Below are 12,280 nucleotides of genomic sequence, written 5' to 3' on the forward strand. Positions count from 1 at the left end.
GAAGGCTAATGTGGAGTGAGAAGAATTCCATCTATTATCTTCCTTTGATCAAACCCAAAGCTTGGTAAAGTTTCCCTTTACCCATCTTTAACGTTTTTTCCTTTTCTTTCCCCACCCTCCCTCCAGGGAAGCTTATGCTATAGGAAAGAAGGAAAAGCCTCCCTTTTTACCAGAGGAGCCGTCATCCTCCTCAGAAGAAGATGATCCTATTCCAGATGAGTTGTTATGTCTCATTTGTAAAGATATAATGACTGATGCAGTTGTTATTCCCTGCTGTGGAAACAGTTATTGTGACGAATGTAAGTGTTACTCCCATGTTTGTTAATTCAAAACATCAAATCTGATCTTCTGAAAGCAGAAATAGGAGACGACGAAATTACTTTGTTGCCAGTTCTATTTAATACTTAATATACCCTGAATAGGAAAGGTCTCTTCTGCTATAAAGGGAAAAAAAAAAAAAAGACAAAGCTTTTTTCCCCTTACGTATCTGGTTAAATCCTTTTTACATGCAGAAGGACAGGTATGAGAAAAGGGCCTAATTGTGCAGGTGATTACAGTATTAGGTAGCGAATGCATTTAGTTTGTCAACAGCCCTTTCTCTTATACAAAATTACATATCGTGCTCTTGGTGACTTACTGTGGCTTGCAACAAACGGGTAGTTAGGCATTTAATCCACATTCTTCTCCATGGGAGAGTTGGTTAATACCTTCAGAACTCAAACCTGCTAATATTTTTTTTTTAAATGTTGAAAATGAGGTTGTTGACTTTTCCCTGTACTAGATAGTAGAAAAAAAGACTAGTTGAAATATCAAGACACAGCCTACTCTGCAACTTCACACGTTACAATACTGAAATATCAAAACTGCATAGCTATTTGCTGCATACTAAAAATTTTTTGTACTATTGAACATTTATAGCTTCATGTTCTCAATTCAAGACCATGTTCACCCATTAATCATACACATGTTTTTATAATTGATTAGAACTCCAGAAATTTCCTTAGCTTGGCTAAAAGCTATTTCAATTACTCTAATTATTCATAGGTATTAGAACAGCATTACTAGAGTCTGAGGAACATACATGCCCAACATGTCATCAGACAGATGTTTCCCCTGATGCTTTAATTGCCAACAAGTTCTTACGCCAGGTAATGTGATATCTTTTACATAAACTATTTGTAAGAAAAGTCTATTTGTAAAAAGCTGCAAGGACGAAAATAGTAATTTACATCTCCTTAAGCAAGGCTAAATTGAATAAGGCTAAATTTACTTTTCAAATACATTTTCTATTGTTATAGAAGCTTGCAACTCTTTAGAGACCATCTGGCAAATTCAGGTCACACTTTTGTTTAACAAGATTGCCTCACTTTCAAATTTGGTCTTAACACCCTAAGTACTGTGAATGCAGATACTCTGAATTGCCAGTCATTAATATTAGTGTTTAATGTGATGTGTTTGTGTATCTGTATGTTGATGTATTTTAGGATTAATAGCATTTGCAGGAATACACAAGTGATTTTACTCTGTGGAGGCTTTTGTTCATATATCTACTAAAGTTTCCTAATACCTTTTATGTAAACGTTTTTCTGCCTCTAGGCTGTGAACAACTTCAAAAATGAAACTGGCTACACAAAAAGACTCCGTAAGCAGATTCAGCAGCAGCAACAGCAGGCGCAGCCGCCACCACCACCACCACCACCTCCACCGCCACTCATGAGACAAACAATAACACGCAACCTGCAGCCTCTACTCCGACCAACAATTTCCAGGCAGCAGGATCCACTAATGATTCCATTAGCTTCTCTGGCTTCTCGGTCTGCTGCTGCTTTGTCATCGTTGGCCCCTGGTCAGGCAGCTGGGCTGCCAGTAAATCCATCTTCTGTCGTTGTCTCTGATCTCCCTCCAGCAGTGTCCCTATCTCTCCGTGGTGAAAAGCCAGATGGACCTTTTCGGTAAGTAAATCTGTAGATCAAAATGAATATAAAAGACACCGAAATGCCTAAGTTAGAGTCGTCTTCTTGAGCTTGTTAGCTAGTGATTTATATATCATTAGTGACAGTTCCAGATAATTGTGGAAGTTCTGGTTTTTGTTTTTACTTTGAATGAGGACACTTTGACAAGTTGGAAGTGTGCCTCATGCAAGAATTTTCTCAGAAGCGTTTCTTGTTTGATTCCCTTACCAGTCATTCAGTACAGGTTTACCCTGAGAGAGAAACTTGTTTTCCCCAGAAGCCCTTTGATTTTAAGTGGTTAGCAATTCCTGAAGTAACCATTTAGTTATGTCAAACCTTCTTGATTGCATTAATTTCTCTTTAGTGCTGAGGAAATAATACTTTCATGAAAAGTGTAAAAGCATGATTATAGGTAAAATTGACCAGGTGTTTTCATGTTACTTTTTTCTATGGTATTTCTGTCATCAATATTACAATGAGTCAGAGTCATCCTCGGTAATACACAGTGTAGTCAGTGTTGTATAATAAACATTGAAACGCTGTAAATTTGAAGTATTTATAAACATGAAAGTCTAAGTTTGCAAGCTGGTGAAGTCATACGAAAATACATTAAAAATCTGTACTGTTGTTTAGGACTTACATCCTTTCAACATTATGCCTTGAATGCAAATAGCCGCTCTGTCCAGAAGACTGTCAGGCTCAGCTGTACTGTTGAATACAAAGGATCACAATTCATAAGAACCTCTAAGGCAGCCAATGAACGAGCACATAAACATTTCCTAATAGAATTTCAGTTTTTACACCTTCCAAAATTGAGATTCAGCATATGGGTTATACGTACTCTAATCCTTTCATGTGCAGCTAGTTTAATAAAATACTTTTCCAGTGAGCTGCTTCTTTAAATGCCAGTAGTCCAAATTGACTTCTCTTCACTGCTTTATTTGGAATTGGCCAACTTCACATTTCTAAATCTGGTGAAGTTTTGGGTTTTTTTTCATTTACAGTAGTCAGCCTTTTCTCAGTTTTGACTTTATATTTCAAGTAGCACTTCAAAACAATGTTTGATTAATAAAAAAACTCTTTTTTCTTTTTCTTTTTTTTTTGTTGTAGTGATGCTGATACTGTTATACCTCCTGCTGCTCTGGTGACTGCTGCTGAACTTTCAAAATCTTCCTCTCTGTCAATCAGCAGTTTGTTGGAAGAGAAGGTAAATTTTATTTCAACATAACACAATGATACTTGTATTTTAGTAGAGCATATTTTGTAACTGTTTGCATTTATTCACAAGGGCTATCAGGTTCCCGTACTAAGACAACCAGCATTACCAAGTCTTCTGGGCCCTCAAGGACAATCAATACCCACAACTGGTAAGTAACTATAACTTTAGAATTTCTTCTAAAAAATTACTTTCAGATAAACTGAATGTTTTATTTTGTTGTTTGTTTTTTTTTTACTTCTCCCCGCTCCAAAAGGTCACCCAATGAGAGCTGGTACAATTCGCTCAGCAGGTGGCAGACCTGGCTGGGAACTGTAAGTATTCTACAGAAATTCAATATATTACTACTTGCAACCTGTTAAATTAGGCCGTGACACATAACTTGTACAGCAGCTGATTTATATTGAAATAAGTATGCACAGGTAGTTGTGGAGAATATGAGTGGTAATTAATTTTTAAACGCCTTAATTTGAATTAGCTTTAACAAAGGGGATCTGTGCTTGCAGTAAGATTACTTAAAATAAAACTCCAGTATATAATTGAAAAGAGGACTCTGAAAAATGAACACTTTTTGAGGAAACCATGATTACATATAAAAATGAAATATAATTAAAAGATCAGATGGAAAGCCACCCTTTTGATTACTGGCTGAATAGGGCTGAAGAAACTGATTTCCTAATAGAAATCAGGCTCCAACATTCTTCCTTTAACAACTTAGTTGATACTGATTGAGCAAATTACTGGAAAAGTCAACGCTGTTGTTTTATGACAATTTTGAAATCCTTCAATTTAGTCATCTCAAACAGCCAAGCTGCTTTCTCTCAGTTGGAGAGAGAGGAGTCTGTTTTAGCTATTATTGCAGTGTCAAGTTAGTCTTTCATTTTGGTAAAGATAAATCAAAACAAAAATCAGGATCTATCGCACAGATTATCTAAAACCTCAAATTCAGTAAGCAGGAAGATAACAATTCAGGGACAAGGAACAGGCTAAATACATCATCATGAGGCAACAACCTAGGAAACGTATGTGGGAGAAGTTAAAAGAAGTGGGAGAGAAGATGAGTTAATATCTGTGCAGCAGCAGTACTTTGAAGATCAGAAGGATGAAGTATTCAGTGTATCAAGGAGTAGCAGAGGAGCGGTGTGCACTTGGCCCATGGGAGATGGGAGTCTCTTTTAAGCATGGGCAGCCTCCGTTTGCAGTCACAAAGCTGAGTATAAGGAGGAAAGATGAAGGGAACTGTTGGGGGTGAGGATGTGGAAGGCAAGTATGAGGATCAAGAAATGAGTGTAGTCTCAAATGAACAGAAAGCAGGGAGAAAAATGCTTAAGTTGACAACAAGAAATGCTCACCACCATGCTCCTGCTTCATTCACTTTCCTCTTCAAAGTCAGGGCAGAGCGTAACAAACAGTGACACGTGTTTTTGGGTTTCTTTTGAAGTTCAAATCGAGGACGACCACACAGCGAACGTGCCCAAAGGACTCAGGCCCCAACGCTTCCGGCATCGACACCAGTCTTTGTTCCTGTGCCGCCACCTCCTTTGTACCCTCCACCACCCCATGCACTTCCTCTTCCTCCGGGGGTGCCACCGCCACAGTTCCCTCCTCAGTTTCCACCTGGGCAACCTCCATCTGCTGGGTACACTGTCCCCCCTCCGGGATATCCCCCAGCTCCTGCAAACATGTCATCAGCTTGGGTACCAACAGCAGTACCAACGCCTCATTCAAATACCATCCCAACGACACAAGCACCTCCTTTATCTAGGGAGGAGTTTTACAGAGAACAGCGGAGACTTAAAGAGGAGTAAGTATTTGGCTCAATGAAGTTGCATTGTTTTCATTTTTGTATTTCGATAGCATATTGGACTGCAGTTACACTAAAGTGCATCTGACATAAGCAAAAATGACATAGTGTTTCTTCCAATATACTTTTTTCATTGCAGATGGTAAACATGCAAAACTAAAACAAGACAAATGTAATTCTAAAACTTTCCCTAAAACTTGTAGGAATTCTAAACTGTTTTTGCTTAAATAGGATGTTCACCTTTTGCATTTGCATGCAGTATACATTTTCTCATATTGGCCATGTTTTGTTTCTTGATGTCTTTTTGTAATAAAGGTCAAACTATAATTGTAATAAAGGTCAAACTTATTTTAACAGGGAAAAGAAAAAGTCCAAACTTGATGAGTTTACAAATGATTTTGCTAAGGAATTGATGGAATATAAAAAGATTCAAAAGGAGCGTAGGCGTTCGTTTTCCAGGTAACTGCTTTACATGTCCGTAATGGAGAAGCAGATTGTCTAGAAGAATCAGGAGGAGTTCCACTCCACCTCTCTATCGTTAGATGGATTGGATGATTCAAGGCATTAGCAGTGACAGGAGTCTCATACATAGGTTACTAGCTCAAATGTGAGAGATCACAGTTGACTAGTCGTTACAGTTGTGCAGCAGTTGTTAAGGAACAGGTGTCTCTTTTAGTAAAAAACTTCTCTGTAATGACATCCTTCGCCTCCTGACAGCCCTAAGGAGGCTAGAAACTGAATAGTGTAGTTGCTGAGTTTTCTGCATCTCCCTGTTCTGATTGTAACCATTACCTCAAAGCACTTCGGAGGAGATATGTGAGAGAAATTGTCTTCATTTCCTCTTTTATCTCATGTGGATACAAGGAGATATTTTAACCTGGACCGCAAACTGGTGGCTTTCGCTAGTATTTTGTTGACATTGTTAAATTTTTCTTAGGAATTAAAAGATCAGACTTGTTTTTAAGGAAATCTTAAATTGGTGAAGGACTTTGAGAGGCGGAATGATGCTAATGAACATATGCAGAATAATGTGAAATGGTTCTTTAAAAAATAATAGAAAAACTTCTCAAGGAAAAAGTCAGGGTAGCTGATATTTTCTGTCCCAAAAGATCACTTGGGCAGGAGTCTGAATAGCTCTTTATTAGTAACGCTGTCACTATCTTTCCTAGAGTAATGACGTTGAGTCATATTACTAGAGGCTGAGCGTAGAAACTTTTAGACATGATTTTTCTTGAAATGCAGTCACTAGCCTTGCTTAGAGTTAGAGTTATGTGCTAGGTATTTTGCTAGGGCATCTGGCTAGAAGTGTAGATTAAATAGTACTGTATGTAAGATAGCAGTAGTACAAGTATTTTGCATCCTATAAAAATTGCCAAATAAGTAGTGAAGTTAAATAGACTAAGCTGATATTTTAAGATTGAGCTTTGCTGTGTTCAGGCTAAATTGTGTTCTCTTGATGTTTGATACTGCACTGTAGCCATTAAGGCTTGCTCTTTTTGCATCTTACTGCAACAAAAATTATTTACACTGCATGTAGTTGCCAAGTAGTGAAAAATGTGCGTCTTCAAGTACCAGTAGAGGCCAGTGTACACCACCTTAAATCAATCACTAGCTGTGGTAGTTAATGTGATAGAAGCGAGTGGAAATAGACTTACCCTTCCTGTATGTTTTTACACTAACAAAGCAGCAGCTGTTCTGTCTTGTAAGCAGAAACTTTTACATGTTATCAAGTTCTTCAGTTTGCAGTAGCATTATGTCAGCAGCTGAAAGAAGCTTTGACATAAGCATATGGAGAGATAAAAAAACAAACCAAATTTGGGAGGAAAAAATTGAGGAGAGTGACTGTTTTGAATTAACTACTTTTTTTTTGTGTTGTCTTTTTTTTTTTTAAGGTCCAAGTCACCCTATAGTGCTTCGTCTTACTCTAGAAGTTCATATACCTACTCCAAGTCAAGATCAGGTTCTTCCCGCTCTCGCTCCTACTCTCGGTCATTTAGTCGTTCCCATTCTCGTTCCTACTCGCGATCGCCGCCGTATCCAAGAAGAGGCAAAGGGAAGAGTCGTAACTATCGGTCTAGGTCAAGGTCGCATGGTTATCACCGGTCAAGGTCAAGGTCACCCCCATACAGAAGATACCATTCACGGTCAAGATCTCCAGTATTTAGAGGCCAGTCTCCCACTAAACGGGCTATACCTCAAGGGGAAGGAGAAAGGGAGTACTTTAACAGGTACAGAGAAGTTCCACCGTATGATATGAAAGCTTACTATGGCAGGTCTGTTGACTTTAGAGATCCGTTTGAAAAAGAAAGATACAGAGAATGGGAAAGGAACTATAGAGAATGGTACGAGAAGTTTTACAAGGGCTATGCAGTTGGTGCTCAACCTCGACCTCCAGTGAACAGAGAGAACTTTTCTCCAGATAGGTTTGGTCCACCTGGGACCAGACGAGAGAATTCGCCATATGCTCGGGGACGTAGGGAGGATTATCCTGGTGGACAGAGCCACAGAAATCGTACTATAGCTGGAAACTACCCTGAAAAACCTTCTGGAAGAGAGAGCCATGGCATCAAAGATCCTACAAAATCAAAAGAGAAGGAGGTGGAAAATCCACTGGGAGATGGCAAAGGAAATAAGCATAAAAAACACCGGAAGAGAAGAAAAGGGGATGAGAACGAAGGATTTCCCAATGCCGAGTTGTTAGAAGGTGCGAGAAAACCAAGAGAGCCAGTTACAACAGAAGACGTTAAAACAGATTCTCTGTTCATGCTCCCAAGCAGAGATGATGCCACCCCCGTGAGAGATGAGCCTATGGAAGCAGATTCTATTGCTTTCAAGCCAGTGTCTGAAAAGGAGAAAAAAGAGAAGGATAAGCCAAAAGCAAAAGTTGACAAGACAAAGCGGAAAGTAGAAGTGGCAGTTCCTCCTAAGAAAGACAATGTCATAAAACCAGCTAAAGCTTCCCAGGAGAAGGTGGACACCGATCGTGAAAAATCTCCTCGAACAGAACCTCCTGTGAAAAAAGTGAAGGAGGAGTTGCCAAAGACAGACAGTGTTAAAACATCTTCCTCTCAAAAGGATGAGAAGGCTCTTGGTACCCCACGGAAAGTTCACCCAAAAGTGACAAAAGATCACCCAGAAACCAGACCAGCCAAGGAAGAAAAGGCAAAGAAAGACCATCCTAAAGAAACCAAGTCGGAGAAGCCCTCCAACAAAGAGGACAAGTCAAAAAAACCTGCGGAAAAAAGCAAACCTTCTGATGCAAAACCTGAAAAAAGAAAAAGAAAAGCAGATGAAAAGATTGATAAAGATCACGAAACCACTTCCATAAAGGCCTCTAAACCAGAAACTGCTGAATCGAAAACATCGCCAAAGGGGAAGACCGAGCCTGATGGCGAAAAAGGAGAGCGAACTCCAGAAAAGGATAAATCTGCTTTTCTTAACAACCCTGCAAAAAAGATTAAACTTAACCGAGAAACTGGCAAAAAGATTGTGAGTGGAGAAAATGTGCCACCTGCAAAAGAACCTGTTGAGAAACCTGAGCCGAGCAGCAGCAAAGTTAAACAAGAAAAAGCAAAGGGAAAAGTGAGAAGAAAAGTAACAGCAGCTGATGGATCTAGTTCAACTCTTGTAGATTACACCAGGTACCTCATCATTTCTTTTCCTATTCTTTCTTTCCCCCTCCCCTCCACCAAAAAATGTAAAAATCTTTATGGTGGCTAATGAGAGGAACAGCTACATCTGTTCTAAATGAGTGAATAATCTGTACTCTTTCCTGTTAAACTGTACTTCTGTCAAAATCAAATGTTGTTAAAGAAAACAGCTTGGTTGTACGTATATTGTACTGGCTTTAGCTTTGAGCACAGTGCCATGTTGACACAGCTACACTGCTTTCAGCTCAGTGCCAACTTTTTTTGGCACTTACCTTGGAGATCTCCCTTCTATATTGCATTGTGTGACGTTGGGTGAGGAGCAGTGATCTAGTGTGGAACTGCTACTACTTACATTTCAGTGTCTAAAGAAGCAGGACTAAACAAACTCAAAACATTTAAGACACTGCTGGAGACTTAAGAGTGTCTTGATATTCTAAAAAGTTTTTAAAATGTACAATTTTCCAGAAGAACATTTCTTGGAACAACACGAGGATAAAACTGTGGTTGTATATATACCTCTCCGTAATTGCTTGCTTACATGTTGAAACAAGAGTGTATATCTAATTCATCTGTCATTGGTAGAAATAGGACATGAAGGAATTACCAGATCAGACAGTCCCCAATCTGGTAATCTTGTGTCTTTGTTAATTAAATGTATAGCAGTAAGATACTAAATTAATTGATTGCTCATAATCTTAGCTAGTGGACTCATCCTTTCTCTTGTCTGTTCCTTTAATTGAACATCTGAAAAAATCCTGAAGCTTTAGAATTGAAACAAAAGCCATTTTATAAAAAAATGTTACAAAAGATGGCGGGGCATGTATCTCACCTGTTATTCACATACGCTTTTTTCCTCTTAGCACTAGTTCTACTGGAGGAAGCCCCGTCAGAAAGACTGAAGAAAAGCCAGATACAAAACGAACTGTCATTAAGACCATGGAGGAGTATAATAACGATATAACAGCCCCTGCTGAAGATGTCATTATTATGATCCAGGTCCCTCAGTCAAAGTGGGATAAAGATGACTTTGAATCTGAAGAGGAAGACATTAAATCTACCCAGGTGCCCACAAACGTAGGAAAACCTGCGAGTGTTATAAAAAATGTGAGTGCTAAGCCACCAAACCCTGTAAAACACAATGAAAAAGAGACGGAGCCTTTGGAGAAAACACAGAAATCTACAAAAGAGGTGAGTTATGAAAGCTCTCAGCATGATGCAAAAAGTTCAAAAAGTTCTGTGTCGAATGAAAAAGGAAAAACCAAAGACCGGGATCATTCGTTGTCAGACAAGGACACTTCTGAGAAGAGAAAGAGCAGTGTTCAGCCAGAGAAAGACCACTCGGAACGTGCAACTGAACAAGGAAATGGAAAAAATGTTTCTCAATCTTCCAAAGACAGCAGATCTTCAGAGAAACATGATACCAGCCGTGGATCCACTGCTAAAGACTTTACTCCTAGCCGAGACAAAAAGTCTGACCATGATGGCAACAGAGATCATTCTAGTTCCAAGCGCAGAGATGAAAAGAGTGAATTAGCAAGGAGAAAAGACTCCCCTTCTCGAAACAGAGAATCGACATCAGTGCAGAAAAGTAAGCCGAGAGAGGAACGAGCAGAGCCGTCCAAAAAGGGCGCTGGGGATGCCAAAAGGAGCAGCTACAGTCCCCCGCGTGAGCGGAAGCAGGCTGATCACAAAGCTACTCACGATTCCAAGCGTACATCAGAGGAGCACAAACCTCTAGATAAAAATTCAGGAAAAGAGAAAGAGAAGCACGTACCAGAAGTAAAGAGCAATAAAGAAAAAGAGCCAGTTGGTAATAAACCACCTTTGAGACAAGAATCACCAGATGTAAAAAATGAGAAAGAGAATGTGACTGGACAAAACGATAAAAGTGTTGTCAAGCCTAAGCCTCAGGTAACCAACTCCTCACGGCTCTCTTCTGATCTAACTCGAGAGACTGATGAGGCTGCCTTTGTACCAGACTACAACGAAAGTGACAGTGAGAGTAATGTATCTGCAAAAGATGAGGAAGCTGCAGGAAAAAATCCTAAAGAACCGAAGGAAAAACCTGTTGATAAGGTGAAAGAGGATACAGCAGCACCTGCTGCAGCTGACCAGCCCGAAGCAAGCAGAAGTCAAAGTCAAAGCAGTCCCAGCGTTAGCCGCAGCCGTAGTCAGAGCCCTTCGGAGAGTCAGACTCGAAGCCACAGCAGCAGTGCCAGCTCAGGAGAGAGTCAAGACAGCAAGAAAAAGAAAAAGAAAAAAGAGAAGAAGAAGCACAAGAAACATAAGAAACACAAGAAGCATAAGAAACATGTTGGAAATGAAACGGAATTGGAAAAGAGCCAAAAACACAAACACAAGAAGAAAAAATCGAAGAAGAGCAAAGATAAAGAGAAAGATGACCAAAAAGTGAAATCTGTCACTACATAGAATGACAGATAATAAAAAAAATGACTTAATTCCTAAGTCATCTGTATTAAATTTTGTTAAAATGTAAACGAATTCAAGCGTTGTAAATAATGACATGAAAGACCCTGTGCTGCACTTAAAATATTGCTGCTTGATTATTTGATTTTTACATCAGAGCTTTATAAAAGTGAACATTTTGTACAGAATTGTGAGTTGTGACCATGTAACATGAAAGGTTTTGCTGGGGCATCTTATTTTTAACCACCGTTAATTAGTTTGGGTGGAGTTTACTGTACTGTGAAAATTTTCACATTTGAATTTTTTTTTAATTGCCTGGCAGAAGAAGCTGGTATCAGTTATAAAATATCAGCAGAATGATTTGCAGAATACATTACAGCCCTGTTATGTCACTTTTTGATTACAATAAAAAGTTTTCAGTAAACTATCCAATGTGATGAGATTTCCAGTGATAGCTGAACATTAGGAGAGAAAAGAGAGGAGACAGAAAAAAGCTACCCGTCAAAGCTTGCTGGTAGCTAACATGTATGGAAAATGACACATCAACGGGTTTAATTTTGAAAAGACTGGTAGGACTTTAGATCTTCTGAAGTGGTGCAGTGTGGGGAGGTACTGCCAAGAGGTGCACTTCTTTCATGCACCTTGTCGATTTGTTTTTATATTGTAAACAGTAGTGTATGGCCCCAAACATACAGCCAGTATTAACAGCTGGTACTGACTGTTTTAAAGTGACATTACACAGTAAGCTGTCACATTTCGACATTGTTCTGGTTTGTTTAGAAAGCTGTTGCCATGTGCCGGCAAACATTTACACGTATACTTGAAGATGCCCTGTAATCTGTATTTTCTCTCAGTGATGCTGATCGCCAAGATGTTTGTGGTTTTTAAATAGAAGCTTTATTATTAGTATTTTCATACAGTGGTGCCACTGATACAGAGTGAACCCTTCCGTTAAATGTAGGGGTCAGCAGTTGAGAAAGCCCACTAGAAAGGCAGGCTTCTGCTTTGAACAATGACAGGAAATCTAGAAAAATGTAAATTTAATTAGCTTGATAATTTTAAGACAGTTGTAATTGGAAAAAAAAAAGTGGCAGTGGTTGGTGTTGCTCAACTGTCAGAAAGCCGGCATGGTAAGAAATTCTTCTCGTTGTGCATGAAGGGCATAACCTCGCGGTAACGATTGAATGCAGTAGTGAAAGCCCTCGACTGTTTGGCTATGGGATTGGCCCCA

General features: G+C 39.2%; 1 protein-coding gene across 1 annotated transcript; it reads left to right on the plus strand.

The window, feature by feature from the left end:
• Nucleotides 1-126: 126 nt before the first annotated feature.
• RBBP6 (retinoblastoma binding protein 6) lies at nt 127-11,475 on the plus strand (the record flags this gene model as incomplete). The annotated part of the gene is made up of 10 exons (XM_009704843.1): nt 127-299; nt 1,045-1,148; nt 1,597-1,952; nt 3,063-3,159; nt 3,241-3,319; nt 3,425-3,482; nt 4,610-4,972; nt 5,330-5,431; nt 6,865-8,613; nt 9,483-11,475. Coding segments are annotated over 10 exons (4,651 nt in total), but the record flags the coding sequence as incomplete, so codon positions are not given.
• Between the last annotated feature and the right edge of the window lie 805 nt (nt 11,476-12,280).

The sequence above is a fragment of the Cariama cristata genome, unplaced genomic scaffold, assembly GCF_000690535.1.
Source record: "Cariama cristata isolate BGI_N322 unplaced genomic scaffold, ASM69053v1 scaffold16557, whole genome shotgun sequence".
In the NCBI taxonomy this organism is placed as follows: Eukaryota; Metazoa; Chordata; class Aves; order Cariamiformes; family Cariamidae; genus Cariama; species Cariama cristata.